The 23,159-nt window shown below is 36.0% G+C and overlaps 1 protein-coding gene across 9 annotated transcripts in view; it reads right to left on the reverse strand.

Moving 5' to 3' along the window:
* EXOC6B (exocyst complex component 6B) overlaps positions 1-23,159 on the reverse strand; it is a 615,219-nt gene that overhangs the window by 359,520 nt on the left and 232,540 nt on the right. For all 9 annotated transcript variants that reach the window (XM_043603673.1, XM_043603671.1, XM_043603669.1 and 6 more), the window contains one exon: positions 2,570-2,746. In XM_043603673.1, coding sequence (XP_043459608.1) covers positions 2,570-2,746 — 177 coding nt within the window. The remainder of the gene's footprint in view (positions 1-2,569; positions 2,747-23,159) is intronic.

The raw sequence follows: 23,159 nt of genomic DNA on the forward strand, positions 1-23,159 counted from the left end.
TGTGCACTTGAAGAAGATTCAAACTGAGAAGTAAATAAATAGAAGGTAGGATTTTTTTTAAGATAGGATGCCATTAGATGACAGCGAAGTGCTGAATTCTTGTTGTAAGAGCTCAATCAGCAAGTCTAACAGGATTCTGTTTGATTTGGGATACATGACCATTTTAAAATGTTAACTTCCAAGTACATTCTTATAATATTTCATTTCTGAGGAACCCTCAACACATTTCACTAGTCCCACTTTCTTTATCTTCTCTGGACCTCAGAAGACAAAACAAAGAAATAGAGCACAAAAATTAAAAAGGATTTGCCCAGGATCTTCAGTGAGTTTATAATAAAGAATGGCTTACATCCATAAGGTTCTCACTATATGTCAGCACTATGCATATATTTTATTCTTTCATATTATCATCTAGTCATCTCTTTGAGGCGTGTATTATGCAGAGGCACAGACTATGTCTAACTTCCATTTCCTTAGGTCATAGTGCCTGATAGAATATAATTTCCTTAACAGGCACCCAAAATGTAAATAAAAGGCATTAGCTGGTCTTTGTTGCTTCTGATGCTTGATTATGGTACTACGATAACTTGTCATCAGTGATGGGCCTAATACTTGACAATCTGCTCTCCAGGATGGACCCATATCCTACCATATCAGTCATTCCAGGCAAGAAGAGACAATGCCGAACACTCAGGGGATCAAGTTTGTCTGCCCCGTTTTATTTCTACAGGTATAGGCAAACGCCTGATTCTTTTCTTCGCTCTATTTCTTATCCACGTACAATAGGGATTTTGATGGAACTTTCACGCATTATTACCTACTAATGTCCCTCATTTACATAATAAACATATCCCAACGAAGAATATGGAGGTAGTGAAACATAACAGAAGTCGGCAAAGAAGAGTAACAACAGGACAGGAACTAACATTTGCTGACTACCTTTTACGGAGCAGACACTTGTGCAATTCTATGGGGCAGAGACTACTGTCTTTACTTGATGGATGAAGACTAAAGTTCCAACAGGTTAAACAATTATCTAAGATTACAAAATTAGACAGTGACAAGTTTGGGGGTATAGTTTTGGGGAGGAGAGGAAAATAAAGAATAAGAAGGGCAGGAGGACAGAACAAAGAACACGGGTGGGGAAGACAGTGAACCCAATTTCATCAGAAGACATGAAACAATGAAAAGCAGACAAGCACTTGAAGGCAAACAGGTTACAGAGTGCAGGCATAAATGGTTCCTCACACATGTCAGTGGACATTTAAAAAGTAAATGATACGAGTTTTAATGAGAATTTTAAAAAATAAAATTGAATTAAAAGGCAAAGCCAGAATCTGAATAAAATCTGTATGACTCCAAAGTTCATGCTCCTAACCACTACATTCACAAAGAAACTGATCCAGTTTATGCAAATGGTATTTAGAAAAACAGGTTAACAAGATTTCTCAAGCGTCACAGTAGTTTTATTTTATTTTTTTTTTAATTTTTTTTTCAACGTTTTTTATTTATTTTTGGGACAGAGAGAGACAGAGCATGAACAGGGGAGGGGCAGAGAGAGAGGGAGACACAGAATCGGAAACAGGCTCCAGGCTCTGAGCCATCAGCCCAGAGCCCGACGCGGGGCTCGAACTCACGGACCGCGAGATCGTGACCTGGCTGAAGTCGGACGCTTAACCGACTGCGCCACCCAGGCGCCCCAGTAGTTTTATTTTTAAAAACCCACTGAATGTACTTCTAACAACAAATCAGGACATAAATATATGTACTACTGAAGCCACTCAATCTTATTCTTTACCTGAAAGTGATACAGAACTAATTTAAGAGGTTACAGATATGTCACAAAATTCCCAAATTCTCTATAAGCACTCCTATTTATTTCCTCCAGAAAAGTATTGTCAACTTTCTCAAGCCTCTTTATATTTTCAGTCTAAGATCCCTTTATTTGCACACACTGTTTAAAATACTATCTTTTGGGGCACCTGGGTGACTCAGTTGAGCATCCGACTTTGGCTCAGGTCATGATCTCATGGTTTGTGGGTTCAAGCTTCCACATCAGGGTCTCTGCTGTCAGTCTGCTTCGGATCATCTGTCCCCCTCTCTCCCTTCCCCTCCCGTGCTTATGCTTTCTCTCTCAAAATTAAATAAACTATTAAAAAAATAAATAAAATAATATCTTTTATCTCAAGTAGCTATGTTCCAGTTTCAGTGGAGGTCATCTAGATCTTTCTCTAGGTCAGATAAACTCTACTCTTTCCTTAATGTAGTGCCCAGTCAGTATACAATCAAAAACCTTGAAACTTAAAAAAAAAAAAAAAGGTAGATGATTGTATTCAAAATCTAAAAAATTAGATTCTAAGATATCATGGTGCATCTTCAGTTTCCTTAAGTTGAGGCTCATCTGGATTTAAAATGATAATTTGATTGTGGGTTAAATTTAATTGTGGATAATTGTGATGCAGAAGATCACACAAGCTATATTACATAGATAAATTCTTCATCACGTCTCAAATATACTACATTTAAACCTAGTAATTAGTCCCCTTTCCCCAGCTCAAATGTTGGTTACCTCTTCATCGTCTTCCTCATCTTCAACATCCAGAATTCCTGAGTCCTGTTCAGACTTGGGGCTAGTGCTTTCTATCTCTGTATCAAAAATTGTGTATGCATCTTTCTTAGATTTTCTCTTGCTACCTATTCTGGGTTGTTGCAAGACGATGTTATCCAGGTTTCTCTGTTGCTGAGCCTAGGATAGAAACACATATGCACACATTACAAAAAGAAAGAAAGAGAGAAAAGAAACAAAATTTGATTAAGCATTCAAAGAACTTCTAATATTGAACAAACTGGTATCTTAAAGAAAAATACAACAAAATGTCTTAATTCATAGTTTTAGTCCCAGAAATAAAATCAAACATATTAACATATATTTTTAAAAATGTTTTTTAAAAGTTTATTTATTGGGGCACCTGGGTGGCTCAGTCGGTTGGGCATCCGACTTCAGCTTGGGTCATGATCTCACAGCTCATGAGTTCAAGCCCCGCGTTGGGCTCTGTGCCAACAATTCAGAGCCTGGAGCCTGCTTCAGATTCTCTGTCTCCCTCTCTCTCTGCCCCTCCCCTGCTCATGCTCTGTCTCTCTGTGTCTCAAAAATAAATAAAAACATCAAAAAAAATTTTTTTTAAGTTTATTTATTTTGAGAGAGAAAGAGAGGGAGTGCAAATGGGGTAGGGACAGAGAGAGACAGAGAGAGAGAATCCCAAGCAGACCCCATGCTGGCAGTGCAAAGCCCAATGAAGGGCTTGAACTGATGAATCGTGAGATCATGACCTGAGTCGAAACAAAGAGACCTGAGCCACTCAGGTGTCCCTCAATGTATACATTTTTAACCCTGACGTTACCCATCTTGATTCATTTTCCCCAGAAAGAAAAAAGATAATATTATCATTAGACTTTCCAAATATACCCAGTAAATAATCACAAAAATACAATCTACCCTTTTTCACATAAGTAGCCAAGAGATTAGTGCAAATGACTAAATATGTATCTCTTATGAGATAAATGTCATACTGGAATCATTGTGGTTGAGGGAAGAAAGACAAGAACTTTTCAGCTTAGCAGACTCTTAAGAACAGTGGTTATAATCTTTGTGGTATTAAGAGACCAATAGAATGTAATCAGGGGAATGAAACATCTTAATAATTTGAACTAACTAATCCTTCAGGATTGCATGGCCTTTATCTGTGGAAAACAAAGTTCTAAAGGGTTTCTTCTTCTGAACTTTCATAAAAAGGAAACGTAATCCCCTCAACTTTACAAAATAGATTCAGATGGTGTGGTTTTAATACATACAAAGAGGTGGAAAGTGTCACGATGCAGTCAACAACATAAGTAGTAATCCACACAGTATTAGAGCTGTATGACCTTAGTCACTACTCAGGAAACTGAGTCTAGAAGGCAAAGGATCCGTTTGAGGTCACAAGGCTAGTTGGTGGTAAATCAGAAGTTCAACGTGTGATTTCCCAAATTCCGGGTCAGAGATCTTCCTACTCTACCCACAGTCCCTCAAAGCATGACAAAATATTTCCCCCACAAAAGGTTCTGTTGTCAAATAAATGGGAAATACTGCTGTCTTGGAGCCTTCTTGGAGCCACAATGCACATTAACAGAATAAAAAGTAAGAGAAATCCTTTTTAAGAAAACTTCTTTAATTTGGTTTAACTGAGCATGTTCCAAAAGTTCATAATGGAATTTCCAGTTTTTTTCATAATACTTGGTATCATCCCAAGATACAAAGCTTAAGAACTTATAGGTCACTTATACCTCAATAAAACTGGAAAAATAAAAATAAATAAATAAACATTAAAAAATTTTTTTTAAATAAAGAAATTTCACATTCCAATGCCAAAAAGAAGAAGAAAGAAGAAGAAGAAGAAGAAGAAGAAGAAGAAGAAGAAGAAGAAGAAGAAGGAGGAGGAGAATGGCCTCTTAAAATATACATTTCTGAATCAATATATGACATTTTTCCACAGTGACAGGTAGAAATTAGTTCTGGAGAAAATAAAAGTCTCCAAATATTCTGAATGACATTAAGAAATTCAAGATAAGGGGCATTGGGGTGTCTCAGTCAGTTAAGTGCCCGACTTCAGCTCAGGTCATGAACTCATATTTCATGGGTTCAAGCCCCACATCGGGCTCTCTGCTATCAGTGCGGAGCCCACTTCAGATCCTCTGTCCTCCTCTCTCTCTCTCTCTCTCTCTCTCTCTCTCTCTCTGCCTCTCCCCTGCTTGTTTTCTCTCTAAATAAATAAATACTTTTTAAAAATTCAAGATAAATATTAAGTATAAGATGTTAGTCCAGGCACTGGTTAAATGAGGCAATTATAATAGGACAGAGAAAAACTTGAACTATGTGAGCTAGTTTCTGCCAAGAAAATGAAAAGAATCTACATTCCAGAGATTTGAATCAATGGACAAGCTTGTTTCTATGCATAATACTCACTGATATTTTGATTTGACTTACATAAAATATACATGGCTTCAGTAACAAACTGAGATACAGAGGGTATCCAAAAACATTTAATTTACATATGTACATAAAACATACCTGTCCTCCAAGCATTTGACACCTAAATGAGATAGCATAGTCTTTCTATCTCTCTCAAAAGTAATAAGTTCTTTTCTACTTTCAAGCAAACCACACAAAAAGGGATCCAGGTCTCTGGGAAGGCACAAAGGAAGGAAGAACTTCCTAGAGTTTTCATAGTTAAAAAAGCAAGCCCTGGACTACAGTGATCACTTGTCCTTTAAGCCTATCTTCTTCAGTACAACAAAACCAAAAGCTTTCATAAGGTGGTCTTATTCCATTCAATCCCAAGTCATTTATTTTTCCTCAAAATCAATAAAATACTATCAGCATATCAAAAGCAATCAAGAGAAGCCACACTTCAGTACTGTCATTTAAACTTGAAATGATACAAATCTGAAAGTATCCTATGGAAGTAATTTTAGGTCTTCTATGATTTGTTCTTTTCAGGTGGTGTCTGGTGTTCCCATCAATTTGAAGGAATGCAGTTTTGGCCAAATAGGCAAATTAAGACAGCAAACCCTCTGCTAGAAATCAAAGCACTGCAAGTTGTATTCTAAGGCTTTATCAGAACTTGGGGTCCTGTCAAAATTATCAAGGCTTCAGTCCATAAAAGAGCAGTCAGAGCAGATCTGCTAAGCAGAAGTGGCCAAGTCAGAAACAAAGAATCACAAGTAGAACAATGAAATACTAAGATATTACTCATTATGAATGCAAATGAAAATTACCATCTATCCAAACCATATGTTATGGGGTTGGAATGAAGTGGGAAAGAGTAAATACAGATGTAAGTATATAAATACATGTAATATATGCTAAAATTAAAATGGGATCCTAAGTCCATAAAAAAAAAAAAAACAAAACAACAACAAAAGCCCTTCAGAGCTCTTTTCTACCATGCTAAACTATCTCACCAGGACCATTTATTCTGTCCCTCCAAAGACAACCCTTATAACCATGAGCCAAAGAAGCAGCTGACCAATTTCTGCCTCCTATGTTAGAGTTGGGGGAGAAGGTGCCAAGCAGACAAGCAGACATTAGAAAGTATTGAGGTATTTTCTTTTTCTTAATTGTTCATTCTCTTCATGACCAATTTTTACACATTAATTACCTCTTCCTCAAGATTCCCTCATATATATTCTTTGATTTCCTAATATAGACAAATTAAGCAAGATTTCTCTCTCAAGCCCTCTTCTCTTACCAGTCTCCCATGACCCAGCAGCACATCTCCAGTAGCACATTGCCTATATTGCTTGTGAGTTTCTCCACCTCACTTCCAACATGCCTAAAATGGAAGTCATCACCTTCTCATTAGAATTCCCCTGCATACTACAGCCAGGCTCTTCTTAAACCACATTATTCATCACACAAATTGAGTGTAAGGGGAAGTGGGAGGAAAAATTTCAAAAAGTACAAATCCCAATTCGATCCCAACTTCCCTTCGACTCCACCATAATGGAAGCTGAACCTAATTTTCCAATGTACTTACCCAGTACTCTCCAACATGAGTCTTCCACTTGGATCAAACTCTACCACTTAATATACTACGAATATTATGCCATTTCTCTAGCGGATGACCTCTCCCCACCTGAATCCAACCTGTACTCTGAATCCCAACTAGAATTCTTCTTTCTTTAGGAAGCCTCCTCTCACTGTGCTAATTCCCAGAGCATCCTCTCTGCATCCCTACTTTCAGTCAAACAGGTCCTGAATATCTATTGGTACCAGGCATTGTGCTACATACTGGGTCTACAAAGAGTAAGATGGAGTCCCTGACTCACAAACCTCATGTCATACTGTTACAGGAAGCATAGATAGTCAAATAAGTGACTGAAATTCAGTGTAATAAGCAGAAAAACAGATACACAGGTACAATAATTGGACATAGGAGAAAGTAGCCATATATGTGTGGAGGGGATTAAAATTGGACTCCACAGAGGAAGGGGTAGCAAACTGTGGTTTTAAAAAAATAAATATGATTTTTACAAAGGGAGATAGGTAAAAAGGATAAGCATTCCAGAAGGAAGGAAACAGCATGAGAAAAGATCACCGCATGTGAAATAACATTATTCACCCAAGGAATAAGTAATTTTGTATAAAAGCGTAAGTGATAATGAACTACCAAGAGATAAAGAAACCATACAAAGCAGTTTCAAGGTTCACTAGTAGGTATGGAGAAACAATGAAAGAACATAAGCAGGGAAGAACAACATCAGCTTTCTAATTCAGGCAAATTCTCCAGGAGCAGAAGAGTGGTCAAGTGGGAGAAGGTAAAGACTAGAAACAGAAAAACTAATATAGATCACCGTAACAGTCCAAACAACAATGATGAGGACTTGAATTAAAGGTAGGCAGCAGACAGATAACTAGGAGAAGTAACAGAACTTACTGATTTCTGTTGTACATGGAAGTACACGGAAGAGGTGAAGGAAATAAGAATAACTCCAGGATCCTGGTCTTGACGACTAGATGGTGGCAAATCATAAAAACCACGAAAATAATAAGTTGAAAGAAGACACAGAAGATGAGCTTGGTAAACGTGCCAGGTAGACAGGTTAAAAAAAACAAACAAACAGGCCAGTACAGCCCTTGAGCATGTAACTCTTCTCTCTTTGAGGATAGGAAACACATCTTACCATTCTTAGAATCCTCCAAACCCAGACACAGTGATATATACAGAGTAAATTTATATAAATGTTTACTATATAAAGGCAATAGACAACAAAAGAAATATATGTAAGAATGAAATCTAGTTCAATAAAAGAGATGATTTGGATGTTTTCCTACCTATGAAAGAGGGAACAAAAAAGAGACAGAAGGGTGGAGGGAGGGAACACCTATACAAATTACTTAATCTGGACTATTAACCTAAAAATGTATCTTTTGACACTTTTAAAGCTGTCAAAACGTGTCTGTGAGGTACCCTACCTATCCTAAGAAGTTAAGTTTTATTGTGAAATACCACTTCCAATGGTACCTAGCAGTAAGACTCAATTAAAATTCTGTGAATAAAGCAGTCTCCAGTCTTTATCAACCCAATACTGACCTCTAGTGGACTAAAGAAACACATACAAATGACCTTTAGAATCAGAAGAGAGGTCTAGGCTTATAGGCTTGGAGACCTGACATAAATATATAAACTTCAATTATAGGGTGTGTGTGTGTGTGTGTGTGTGTGTGTGTGTGTGTGTGTATCTGCTTATGTATAGGCTTCTTGGAGCAAGGCACATTTTTAAATCTAAGCTCTTAAACTCAGTAATTCTACAACTTGGGGTAAGTTCTTTCCTTCTCTGTGTAACATCCCTATCTACAAAGAACAAAAACAAAAACAAAAACAACACTGAGAATTTTAAGTTTCACCTGTCATCCTTCTGAAAATGAGATAGGAGCCTTGTTTTACCATCTGCTATGGAAGCACCTGAGCTAGCAATATTTAGATGCATTATCATTAATGGCATCTAATATTGCTACACACTGCCACTCAATTTTGCATTCGTACTACATTTTAAGGCCTAGATATCTGTACCAAACACCTCTTGTGCTCCACTTCAGATCCTCTCAGCCTCAGCTTATTCCAGGTAGAGCATCAGCAACCTGTTGTGGGCAGCCTTGGACAGTGTCTCACAGTAGAACCTGAAACCAGCTCTCACATTTATAACATACCTCTAGCTTCCTTCCTGCCCTGGGGCTTTGAGCACCATCAGAACTACTTAGCATTCATGAGTCTTAACCCAGAAGGGAGACAGCCTTGACCAAAGAGCTGACAGATAAATGCTTCCCCATTCTGTCTCTCCCACTGCCATCAGTTCCATATGGCTTCTCAGAAGGCCCCATGGATTAAAGAACCAGACTGCCCTACAAATGTAACATTGTATGGACTCCACCAACTTCTCTTCTCACTCCTCCTGACCCCTACTCTGACAGATCATGTGCTTGAATAAACCACTCAAATACAACCTCCCAGGTTCCCTCAGGGAAACCAAAGCAAAAATAATATCCCATACGATAATAAAGTAAAGTAGGACTATGACCTCTGTTTTAAGTCTGAGGCCCAAATAATAACCATGAAAATAACTGTCAAGATCAAGATATAAAAAATCTAAAGTTGCCTCTTTGAATCTCACCAAACAAGAGAAGTACAAAAAAGCTGCAATATCAGAACAGAGTTTCTGCACATTTACCAGCACTAGCTCTGGCAACCAGCTCCAATATCCAATTCAAAGAAACAAACAGAAAACAAAACAAGATAGTGATTCAAAATTAAGGAAAAGCAACATATGAAAAATCATATTTAAAAAGTTATTGTTGCATATTAGTGTCCACAGGAGTGTATATATGTATACATGTATGTGTACTTTGTATAATACTTTTAACGAGGGATAAACGAGCACCTGGGTGCCTCAGTCTGTTAAGGGATCGTGTTCGGCTCGGGTTGTGATCTGGCGGTTCGAGTCCCGCATCCAGCTCTGTGCTGACAGCTCAGAGCCAGGAGCCTGCTTCAGATTCTGTGTCTCCTTTGCTGTCTGCCCCTCCCCTGCTCATGTTCTTTCTCTCTCTCTCTCTCTCTCAACAATAAATAAACATTAAAAAAAAATTTTTACTCTTTTTTTAAAAAATTTTTTATTCTTTATTTATTGTTGAAAGAGAGACAGAGAGACAGAGAGCGAGTGGGGGAGGTACAGAGAGAGAGGGAGACACAGAATCCGAAGCGGGATCCATGCTCTGAACTGTCAGCACAGAGCCCCACGTGGGGCTCGAACCCACGTACCACAAGATCATGACCCCAGCAGAGGTCAGACGCTTAACCGACTGAGCCACCCAGGAGCCCTCCAAAAATTTTTATAAATAAATACATAAATAAATGAGGGATAAACAGTTTTGCATGTAACTTAATCAGATCCCCAAAAATTTCCATCAGTAAAATGAGAAATCTAGGGTTATGATACCATTGGAACTTTTTGTTTTTTAATTGAGGAAGGTGTTCACTACATTCCCTTTGAAATTATAACCGGGATCCTGGGGTGCCTGGGTGGCTTAGTCGGTTAAGCACCCTACTCTTGATTTCAGTTTAGGTCATGATCTCACAGTTGTGAGATCAAGCCCTGCATCAAGCTCCATGCTGGGAATGGAGCTTGCTTAAGATTCTCTCTCTCTCTCTCTCTCTCTCTTGCTCCCGCTCTCTCTCTCTTCCCTTCCCCTGTCTCTTACTCTAATTAATTAAATTATAACTGGGATCCTTAGCCCTTTGAAAGTCTCCAGTCCATATTTAAATCTATATTTTATATGGGGCGCCTGGGTGGCTCAGTCAGTTAAGCCTCCAACTTCAGCTCAGGTCATGATCTCACGGTTCACGAGTTCAAACCTTGCATTGGGCTCTACACTGACAGCTCAGAGCCTGGAACCTGCTGTAGATTCTGTGTCTCCCTCTCTCTCTGCTCCTCCCCTGCTCACTCTCTGTCTCTCTCTGACTCTCAATAACAAATACACATTAAAAAACAATTTTTAAACCTATATTTTATATTTCAATGGCAAGGGGGATGTTTTTGCATTAACAAAATTCACTGCAATAAGATGTACTACATGTAGGGTGTTACGTTTTGTATGGCACAATAGTAAAATTACAGAATTCTCTTGTAAATTAGAATTCTCTGCTCTTTTTAAACAGTATCATTTTCCTTTGTCAACACACAAACATGTTAATTACAATTAATTATAAAATAAATTACAAAAAAGTAAAGGGAAAAAAAAATCTATCAAAATCTCCACTCAGTAATATCAGTTATTTTGATGAATGACAACCCCACATATAAAGATTTCTGTGCATGTAAAAGACTGTTCTTGCTTATCCGCATTTTCTATTTATGAGCAATTACCATGTATACTGGTAGGCCAAAAAAAGAACCATACCAAATAGTTCTTTTAATTTTCTTTTTGCTCAAAAATATATCACAAATCTACTTCTCTACAAATAAAACCATCTATTACAATATCTGCATTGTATTGCATTTAAAAGGACACATTTATTTAGGGGTGCCTGGCTGGCTCAGTTGGTTAAGCGTCCAATTTGATATGGGCTCAGATCACTATCTCACTGTTCATGAGTTCAAGCCCCATGTCGGGCTTTGCACTGACAGCGCAGAGCCTGCTTGGGATTCTCTCTCCTTGTCTCTCTCTGCTCCACCCTCGCTCTTCTGCTCTCTCTCTCTCAAAATAAATAAATTTGAATGAATGAATGAATGAATGAATGAATGAATGAATAAATGAATGACTAAAAGAACACATTTATTTAAACATAACCTACTATAAGAGATTTATATTGCTTCCAATATTTTGCTGTTTAATAATGCTGCACAGACTATCTCCAGAGCTAAAAGTTTGTGTGTATAGTTAATTATATTTTATTAGGGGAATTTCTAGAAGCAGAAAATCTAGATGAAAAGATAAATGTTGAAAATAAATAAATTAGATTTGGCTATGTAAAAAGATTTAATGTCCACTCTACAATTTTATCAGTATTTATTTTCCTCTAGTACTTTTATCATTTACTTTACATGAATATGCTTAATCCTCCTACAACTTACCTTGAATGTTACATACAGACAGAAAACCACTCATTCAAATGGTTATTTTGCACCAACTCCATTTTTTTAAAAACTTCATCTTTTCCCAATTAATTTATTTCACTTTAAATGTCTGCCAAATGAATATAAGTTCATGATTTTTTTTAAAATCCAATTAATACTAATATTATTTTATGATAATAAGTAGAACCTCCTTATGCTTTTTCCTATACCCCAATTCTGTTCTGTAGAGTTAACATTTTATACCCACATTTCTAAATAATACCCTTATACTGTAGAATAAAAACTTAGCTCACTTAGGGGTGCCTGGGTGACAGTTGGTTAAGCATCCAGCTCTTGGTTTCAGCTCAGGTTGTGATCTCACAGTTAGTGAGTTCATGCCCCACCTCGGGCTCTGGGCTGCGAGCCTGCTTGGGATTCTCCTGTCTCTCTCTCTCTCTCTCTCTCTCTCTCTCTCTCTCTCTCTCTCTGCCCTTTCCCTGCTCGCAAGCTTGCTCTCTCTCACTCTCTCTCTCTCTCTCAAAATGAATTTTTAAAAAATCTAGACTCCTTACCTTTTTACCTTTCTGCTTCATCAATTTTCTTCCCAGCATAGTATTTTAAGTTAAAGCAATAATCAGTGTTAATAATTATGTCATGTAAGCATCCTGTCTCACAGGATGTATCTATACGATGACTATATATATTTGATTATACGTTTTTGTTTTGATTATAGCTTTTGTTGTTCCTTGAGTTTCAAATTCTCTAATTTTTTAAAATTCTCTAATATTCTAACTATAATAATCTTTATTTCTTCAAAAAGCTTATCTTAATAGGCACCCTATCCAGACCCTATTTTTCCTACAGGTTTAAGTAACCTGAGCTGATTGTTCTATAGGCCCTGCTTCATAAATATCATTCTAGAGGGGACTTACTTTCACGTCTCACTGGGGTTAGAGACATAGTTTCATAAACTCTATATCTACCTTGCAATTAATTTAGTCCCACACTTTGTTGGAGCACACCTTCAAGTAATTCCTAAGAAATGAAATATGAGAGTTAAATTTCCTGAGTCCTTGCAATCAAAAAATGACTCATCTTCACATAAACTGATAAAACATTTAACTGAGTATAGAATTCAAGGTTCCTCAGATTATTGAAAGCATTGTTCCATTGTCTTCTAGTACCCATTATTGCTAACCAGAAAGACAATGTCATTTTGGTCTTCATTCTCTTGTATAAGACATTACATTTCCTCTCTAGAAGCTTTCAAACCTCTTTATTACCCTATCTGTTGTAAATCTCACAATGGCATACCTTGGTGTTAGTCATTGTGTCATTTGTTCATTATGCTAGGTAAGTAATTTATCCATGAACCTGGATATTTGAGTCCCACAGAATAAAGGGGATTTTCTCATATTACTGCCCTGATCATTTTCTTCCTTTGTCTGGAATTCCTAATGGACAGTGAATTCTCCTATAAAACCTCCTGATGATCTTTGTACCACTTTTATATTGAAAAAATTGTTTTAATTTTTGAGAATACAAATTAATTTTTTAACATATTACTCTGTTTCTGCATTATCTGCTCCCTCCTGATAATTTTTATTGTTATTACTTGTTTTCTCATACTGGTAAATTTGGGTCTCTCTCTTCCCAGTTGGAAATTTTTTCCCTGAAATGTCTGTTAATCCTTGGGGGCCATTTATATTTAACAATAAGTCACTCAAGCGTTGACAGAAAGATCTGTAAGGATGAAAAGACTTGTCAACCAGCAGGCTTCACTTTAGGGAGTTCTAGGAGGGAGATAACCTCTTTACTGGTGAAATCCAAATGACACTTCATGGCAGTCTTTTATGAATTTCTCTAGAAAAGAATCTTCTAGTCTTCCATCTAAGAATCTAAGTGCAAATATTCCATGCATGAGGCAGAAGAAAGAAAAGGAATTCACTGTTTTGCACACTAACATTCAACAAATCACACTATGTTTAAGTCCCTCATCTTACCCCATCATCTATTATTAACTCATACCTCCAAAGTCTCAGCTTCACTGGAGGCACCAATATGTCCTGAACTGTCTTCTCCATTCCACGCGTACCTCTGTTTATACTTTCACTTGTGGATTCATACACCCTGCTATATTAGTTATCACTCTTCCTACTGCTTTCTTTTTTTTTCTTCCAGCTTTCCTGAGATATTATTGATATATAATTTACATAAGTTCAAGGTGGACAATGTGCTGTTTTGATACGCATATATATTGCAAAATGATTACAACAGGTTACCTAACATCTCCATCCACTCACATAATTATCGTTTTTGTGCATGGCATTAACATATATGACCTGCTCTCCTAACAACTTTCAAGTATATAATATTGTTAATTATAGTGATCATGCTGTACATTAGATCCCCAGAACATACTCATCTTACAGTTGGAAATTTGTGCCCTTTGACCAACAGCTCCTCATTCTACTCACCTCCCAGGCCCTGAAAACCACCATTTTATCCTCTGTTTTTATAAATTTGGCTTTTTACATTTCACATATAAGTGACACCATACAGTTCTGGTCTTTCCCTATCTGACTTCTAAAGTAGAATAATGTCCTCAAGGTCATTCCATGTTGTCACAAGAGGCAGGATTTCCTTCTTTTTATGGCTGAACAATACTCTCTAGTATATATACACCACATTTTCTTTATCCGTTCATCCACTGATAGACACTTAGGTTGTTTCCATGTTTGGGCTATTATGAATAATGTCTCCAGCTTTGTTATTTCTCAGGATAGCTTTGGCTATTCAAGGTCTTTTGTAGTTCCATACAAATTTTAGGACTGTTTTTTTTTTTTTTTTTAAACTATTTCTTTGGAAAATGTCATTGGACTTTTGATAGGAACTGCACTGAATCTGTAGATCACTTTGGGTACTAAAGTCTTTTTAACAATATTAATTCCTCCAATCAGTAAACATGGGATGTGTCTTTATTTGTGTCTTCTTCAATTTCTTTCATCAATGTCTTGTAATTTCCGGTATAGATATTTCACCTCTTTCATCTCCATGGTTACATTTATTCCTAAGTATTTTATGATGCTTGATGCTGCCATAAATAAAATTGCTTTATTTATTTCAAAGATAGTTTATGGTTAGTGTACAGAAATGAAACTGATTTTGGAGTATTGATATTGTATCCTAAAACTGTACTGAATTTATTAGTTTTGATGGTTTTTTGGTGGAACATATAAAGATTTTCTACATATAAGATCATATCACCTGTAAACAGAGACAATTTTACTGCTTTTTAATTTGGACGACTGTTATTTACTTTTCTTGACTAACTTCTCTGGCTAGGATTTCCAGTACTACATTGAACAGAAGTATTGAGAGTGAACACCCTTGTCTTCTTCTTGATCTTAGCAAGAAAGTTTTCAACCTTCACTGTTGAGTATGCTGTTAGCTATGGGTTTGTCATATGTGGCCTTTAGTATACCGAGGTACATTTCTTCTATATCCGATTTGTGGAGAGTTTTATGATGAAATGATGTTTCATTTTGTCAAGTGCTTTTTTTCTGCATCTATTTAGATGATCATATGATTTTTACCTTTCATTCTATTAATGTGATGTATCGCCCTTATTGATCTGAATATGCGAACCATCCATGCATCCTAGGGACAAATCATACTTGATCATGGTATGATCCCTTTAATGTGCTGATGAATTTGTTTGCTAGTATTTCTTGACAGTTTTTGCATCTATATGTATATTCATCTGTAGTTCCCTTTTCTTCTAGTGCCCTTACCTGGGTAATGCTGGCCCCAAAAATGAGTTTGGGAGTGTTCCCTCCTCTTCAAATTTTTGGAAGACTTTAAGAAGGAGTAGCATTAATTCTTCTTTAGATGTTTGGTGGAATTCACCAGTGAAACCATCTGATCTTAGACTTTTCTTTGTTGGGAGGTTTCTGATTACTACTTCAATCTCATTTATTACTGGTCTATTCAAATTTTTTATTTCTTCCCGATTCAGCCATGGTAAGTTGTATGTTCCTATAAATTTATCTGTTTCTTCTAGGTTATCCAATTTGTTTGCAATTACTGATTTCTTATGATCCTTAGTATTTCTGTGGTGTCAGTTGTAATGTCCCCTCCTTCATTTCTGATGTTGACTCCTGTATTGTTTTCTTAGAGTCTAGCTTAAGGTGTATCAATTTTGTTCATCTTAAAAAAAAAAAAGCTGTCTTACTTTCATTGATATTTTATATTGATTTTCTGGTCTTTCATTTATTTCTGCTTTGATATTTGTTATTTCTTTCCTTCTCTTAACTTTAGGTTTAGTTTGGCCTTTTTTTCCCCCTAGTTCCTTAAGGTGTAAAGTCAGGCTGTTTGTTTGTCATCTTTATATTAACTGCCATAAACTTACCTCAAAGAACTGCTTTTGGTACATCCCACGAGTTTTGGTATACTGTATTCCCATTTTTGTTTCTTTAAAGATATTTTTTGATTTCCCTTTTGATTTCTTCTTTGACCCACTGGTTGTTCAGGAGTCTGTTGGTTAATTTCCACACATTTATTAATATTCTAGTTTTCATCCTATTATTGACTTCTAGTTTTTTACCTTTGTGGTTGGAAAACATACTTGGTATGACTTCAATCTTCTTACATTTGCTAAGGCTTGTTTTGTGACCTAATATATAATCTATCCAGGAGAATGTTCCATGTATGCTTAAGAAGAATGTGTATTCTGCTGCTGTTGGTTGGAATAATTTGTATATGTTTGTTAAATTTATTTGGTCTAAGATATAGTGTAAGTGCAATGCTTCCTTATTGATTTTCTGTCCCACTGCCCTATCTGTTGTTGAAAATGAGTTACAGAAGTCCCCCTACTATTATTGTACTGTTGTCTATTTCTCCCTTCAGATCTGTTAGTATTTGCTTAATATATTTAGGTACTCCAATGTTGGGTATACCTCCTTACTTTCATTCTTCCAAAGATGTATTATGCCCTTTTTATCATTTTCATTCAATTCATTCACTGGATGAATTTTTAAACAGTTATTATAACTACACTTAAGGAGATAAAGAAAAATATGCTCACAATGAATAAAATACAGTGAATCTTGGGGCACCTGGGTGGCTCAGTTGGTTAAGCCACCAACTCTTGATTTTGGCTCAGGTCATGATCTCACAGTTGGTGGGATCGAGCCCCCTGTCAGACTCTGTGCTGACAGCACTGAGCCTGCTTGGGATTCTCTCTCTTTCTCTCTCTCTTTCCCTCCCCCACTTGCTCACACATGCACACTCACACTCTCTCTCTCTATATCAAAACAAATATTAAAAAAAAAAAAGAAAATATAGTAAATCTCAGCCAAGAAATAGAAACTATGTAAAAGAGCCAAAGGGAAATTCTAGAACTAAAAAATACAATGTCTGAAATAATTTATCATTTAATGGGCTTATAAACCAAATAGAGATAACAAAAGAAAAAGTCAGTGAACTTGAAGACAGATCAAAAAAAATTATCCAAGCAGAAAATAAAGGAAAGAAATGAAAAATTAAACACCAAACCAGAGCCAGAGGAACATGGGGAATAATACTGCAAAAGGTCTAATGTAAGTAGAACTAGAGTCCTGAAAAAGAGGAGAAATAAAATATTTCGTAAAAAATATTGGAAAAAATAATAGATGAAAATTTCCTACATTTGACAAACAACATAAAGTAACAGAGTTAAGAAATTCAGTGAATCCTAACATAGATAAATGCAAAGAAACCATGCCTATGCACATTAGAGTCAAAACACTGAAAATCAGAGATCAAAAGAAAAATCTGAAAGCCTTAAGAAAAAACTCTACATTATATATGGTGGAGAAACAATACATGATAAATGACTATTATCTCTCATGAGAACTACAAGGGCCAGCAAGTCAAAGAAAAGAAAATGAAATGAAAAAATGTAATCAACCCAAATTATACATGTAACAAATATCCTTCAGGAATTACGTGATGAATTGCACCTTCTAGACAGATATATTGAAGTCCAAAACCCTGGCATCTCATAATGTGACCTTATTTGAAATAGGGTCAATGCAGATGTATTGAAGATGAAGTCATACTGCATCAAGGTGGGCCTTTAAGGCAATATGACTAGTGTCCTCCTAAGAAGAGGACAAGACAGAGACAGAAGACATAGAAAACAATATCAGGTGATGAGGAAGCCAGAGATTGAAGTGTTACAACTGCAAGTGTTAAGGAAAGCCAAGAGTGCTGGCAAATCAGCAGGAAAAGGCAAAGGAGGATTCTCCCCTAGTGGTATCGGAGGAAGCATGGCCTAGATGACACTTGGATTTTGAACTTCTAGCCTCCAGAACTGTGACATGGTAAATTTATTTTAAGCCACTCAATTTGTGGTACTTTGTTATGACAGTCCTAGGAAACTAATACAGTAATGAAAGTAAAAGAAAAACATTTCAGATAAAAGAAAACTAAGGGAATTTAAGACCAGCACATCTGCACTATAAAAAATGTTAGGGGCGCCTGGGTGGCGCAGTCGGTTAAGCGTCCGACTTCAGCCAGGTCACGATCTCGCGGTCCGTAAGTTTGAGCCCCGCGTCGGGCTCTGGGCTGATGGCTCAGAGCCTGGAGCCTGTTTCCCATTCTGTGACTCCCTCTCTCTCTGCCCCTCCCCCGTTTATGCTCTGTCTCTCTCTGTCCCAAAAATAAATAAACGTTGGGAAAAAAAAATTTTTTTTTAAAAATGTTAAAAGAAGTTCTTTAGCTGAAGGGAAATGATTCCAGATGGAAACTCAAATCCTCAGGAATGAATTAATTAATTAATGGCATCAGAAATGGCAAATTGTTGAGCAAATAGAAAAGAAGGGAAGAAAGGTTGCTTTTTAAATACAGAGTAATCAAGAAGAGTCTCCTTTATAAGTATCATTTGTGTTTCAGAACTTACAGCTTATTTATTTAGTGTTGGTACAGGCTAAGAAAAGACAGACAACTACATAGGGTCAACCCTTTAATCCTGAGCTCTCACAGAATTTAAACTATTATAAACATTACATTCTAATATCTAGAAGGACAATGTCAGCCATGTTGATCACATTTCAAGAACTTCTTAGTCATTTTAAAATACAAAATGAATGCCAACTACTAAAGACAGGAGCATTATGGTAGCTTATGCTTAATGTCTAACACATTAATAGATCATTCATGCATAGAATCATTTATGCATGGTTCTAAGATAGGCTGGTTCATGAATGAACTAAATTTCAATATAATCTTTATTATTTCTGACAATAGCATCAACTCTTGTCTACAATTTTTTACCACAGATTAGTTTGAGTTTTACATCTTTTATCATTGTCATCTTTAGGTGGTGGTGAAAATGACCCCAAAATACCCAAAGGAAAGGTAAAACTGGGAGGAAAAATAATCAAGGGTTATTGATTACTACTCTCAGAGTAGTATTCCCCCAAGTGCTTAATACTTTATGTTTTAACCTACTCTCCCAGAAAAGATAAGGCCTATATAAGCAAGGCTTCACTCAAGGACCACCCAATCCCACCCAAAAAGAGCCAGAAAAAGTTATAATTAAAACAGTTCAATTTTTCACTCAAACCAATAGTTTCAACTATAACTACAGTATCAACAAAGATCCCAATTTAATATCCTAATTTAGCTAAGTTTTCATTGTAATGAACAATAAAATTACATAAAGAACATCAGAACATCTTACTAAACTACTATCCAAGCCATATTCTTTTTCAGAAGACAACTGATAAAATTAGGGGGAAGAAAGAGAGTAGGCATATATCCACCAACTACACACACTCTGTGGTCAGCTGAATAATTCACAAAGGTTTTAAGTCATTTCCCTCAGTCAACAGAACCCAAATGGCACCTCAAAAGTAAATCTATAATAAAAGTATTACTGGACAGCACAGTCATGGTGTATCAATCACCAAACTAGATAATGAGCTATTATTCTTTGGGTCCCTTCCATTTCTGCTTTACAAAACAAACTCAAAGAGAAATAACTTCTTTTTTCTATTCCATTTACAAGATTTACAATCAAAAGCAGTTGAGAAAAAAAAAACAAATAACAAATAACAGCAACAACAACAACAAAACCAGAAAGACACAACAAAGAACTGGAGTAATAGAAAGTAAAATCAATAGCATCTTGGGGTCTATTTCTGAACAACAAGAATTATTCCATAATCACATAAATTATTGATTTTACCCTTTCAGCAAAATAAAAATTCTAACATATCGATCTTTATTTATCCATTATCTTCCTTCTAGGAAACCAGGTAAGGCTTGCCTTTTGCCCAGACCTTTAAATTCTGTAGTGCATTCCTAATAAAAGCCAGGGTCTCAAGAATCTCAGATGCAGAGGAGATTCCCGTCTTTCCAAAATCTCAGAAACAAGTTACTTTACCCAAGGCAAATATTATTACATTATTAATGTATTTCCTCATTCCTTCCAAACTCTGATGATTATATTGGTTTGAGAGGACGGGGAGGAGGAGGAGGAGGTGGGGGGGGGAGAAAGAGAAGGAGGAAAAGAAGAGGACAAGGGGACAGAGGAGGAGGCAGAGAGGAACGGGGAGGAGAAAATGATGACAAGGAAGATGACAACCAGGTATCACTACTAATAGATCCCAAAGGGCAAATGCTTCCGAAAATAACAACATTGTATTGAAGATTTCAATCCAGTATAATTCTTCTCAAATGTACTGTTAGGCTTTCTCTCTGTAATACCTACCATAAGAAAAAGAATCCAATTGGGCTCAGTTTGGAACTGTCTGTCAGAAAGACTTTTTTCCTGACAGACTTCTTCCCAAGGAAGTTAATATTAAAGCAATGGCTGTGACAAAACAACAAAGCAGTGTGAGCTAAGAAGAAAAAACACTGGACACTGAATCATGAGATGAAACTTGTAGTTCTAATTGCTACTAGTAAGTTGTACAACCTTGTATAATTTTAGTTTGTTTGCTGAAAACAAATATTTTGAATTGCTAAAGACAATTCGAGCATTAAAATTTATACATGTATTATTTAAACACATGAAACAACATAAACTCAGTTTTAAAATATAGGATAAATTTTCATCAGATGTTGAAAATTTTTAAAAAAATTGATTTTTTAAGTACCATAACTCTGACTAGACAGATGATACAAAGTTACAATTCCTGTAATAATTAAAATCCATACAATTTGACTGGAAATAATAACTTTAGTGCTATGTAAACAGCAAATTGCTTTTCCTTCTTCCATCTTCTTCAATAAAGTGTTACAAAGTGCTCTGAGTTTCTTAAATGTTATCAAGATGGAAAATATTCAGTAGTATATTGAATGTTGAAAAAACACTAAGCATATGGTCCAGAAAAAGAAAAGTAATTTTTTGTCAATAGAATAAGTTTTAAATTTTGCAAAGGAGCAGGATATCAAATGTATATTTGTAATTTCTTTGTACCCAAGTGATCACTGAGACATATTAACTGCCTAAAATTTGATTTTCCCCTAGCAGAATTAAGAGAAATCTAAAAACAAGTTACTATATGTACACTGAGTCACTACAATTACTCCCCCATGTCTATCTTACTATCTTTTCCTTATGTTTTTGTACCGAAGAAATAATATAACAGTTCCAACATAACTTACTTGACATGGTAGTGAATGAAAAAAAAAAAATGATGTGTTAGAAAGCCACAGCTGAATTTAAACATTCTGTTTCAAATAAAGGCTTCTGTAAGAAGTCCAATGAAGAGAGAAGAAATTTAAAGACCACATCAAAGTGAAGGGCAATACTCCAAACTGCCCTCTAAAGAGGGGAGACTGATGAAGGAAGCCAATTTTTAGCAGGAGAAACCAGTACCTTTAGTGTGGTTTAACTAGGAAAGCCAGGGTATGCTTTTCCTATCCTGTAAATTACCTTGACTTTGGGGCATGATCTTAGGACTGCAGTAAAGTTACTGGATGTAAGTCATTGACTATGGAGAGTGCTAATGAGACCAAGAATGGGGAATCCAAATGTATAGAAGACAATTTCCCACAAAGAAAATCTCCATACAAGGAAAAACTTGGTTATGGTCCTAGTAAAATTCATACAATGTATAAACTATTGACAACAAAGCATATCTGGAAAGATAATATGGATAACATTGTTGTTTATAAATATAAATGGAAAAGTTATGAAAACACTAAGCTTATGTCCACATTCTAACACAGAGTGCCTGAAGAAAAGCTATCAGAACACCCAATCTATTAAAAATATGAGTATTTACATTAAAAGCATGTGTTACTATGCTGTGCTTGATTCACATCCTCTGGAAATAGCAAAAATAACAAAGAAAAAATTAAAATATTTAGGATTTCCAAAGCTTAACTTCAACCACCTTGAGAAATTTTCACCTTGAGAAGCATTAAAGTTCTAAGCAAATCATTCTCCTCTTTTATGTGAGAGTGCCTAGCACTATAATTGGCCCAGGATAAATTTTTGAAAAATGACAGTTTCTTTTTTCCTTCCATAATCTAATGTTTTCTTGCTTTATCATTAGCTTCCTATCAACACAGAAGATATGTTTTTCATGAACCACACCAGAGGGATAAGAAGAGTATCAGAACAGGGAAAGCATATCTCTAACTACCCACTCCTATGAGAAGTGCCATAGGAGGATGCCTGGGTGGCTCAACTGGTTAAGCATCTGACTTGGTTTCAGCTCAGGTCATGATCTCAGGGTTTGTGAGTTCGAGCCCTACTTCGGGCTCTGCACTGGCAGTACAGAGCCTGCTTGGGATTCTCTCTCTCCCTCTGCTCCTCCTCTCTCTCTCTCAAAAAATAAATAAACTTTTAAAAAAAAGAAAAAAGAAAAAGAAAAAAGAAGTGCCATAGGAACAACATAATTGCAGTTTAATCAACCTATAAAAGACAACATAACAACCACTATCCAGTTCATAATAAAAAACTGAACCAAATTTCCACAAAACTGACCTTTGATGAACCATAGTAGACAGAAGAGTGTTATAGAATAGAAAGAGCATGTCTTTACTTCCTTCAAAAATGCCACAGGGAAAAAAAAACCAATAATTACAATTTAACCAATCTATGAAAGACCATCATTACAAATATGAACTAGTGTACAAAAACAAATTAAAAGGCTATAATAAATGTTACACAAAAACTGAGTACTAAGCTATAAGATCTAATCTCAGTTCCAATCAGGAATATCTATTTACAAATGTGATTTTAAATGCCTCACTCTTATCCACAAAAGAAGCTAGGGATGATCGTTTCAAAAAGAAAAATTAATTTGTTGTCTTGTGATGATCATTACAAGCTGATTTACTATGACACAGAACTAAAAGTGAGTTAAGGCTAACTCTGTGGTTCAGACTAGTTACTGCATATTTTGTGTTATGATGTTTTATGAGTCTATTTAATGGACTGAGACACACGATTTTAAGACACCATTTTACAATATCCTTTTGAATGGAATCATATTTTTTTAAACAAT

Source organism: Prionailurus bengalensis, chromosome A3 (assembly GCF_016509475.1).
Source record: "Prionailurus bengalensis isolate Pbe53 chromosome A3, Fcat_Pben_1.1_paternal_pri, whole genome shotgun sequence".
In the NCBI taxonomy this organism is placed as follows: domain Eukaryota; kingdom Metazoa; phylum Chordata; class Mammalia; order Carnivora; family Felidae; genus Prionailurus; species Prionailurus bengalensis.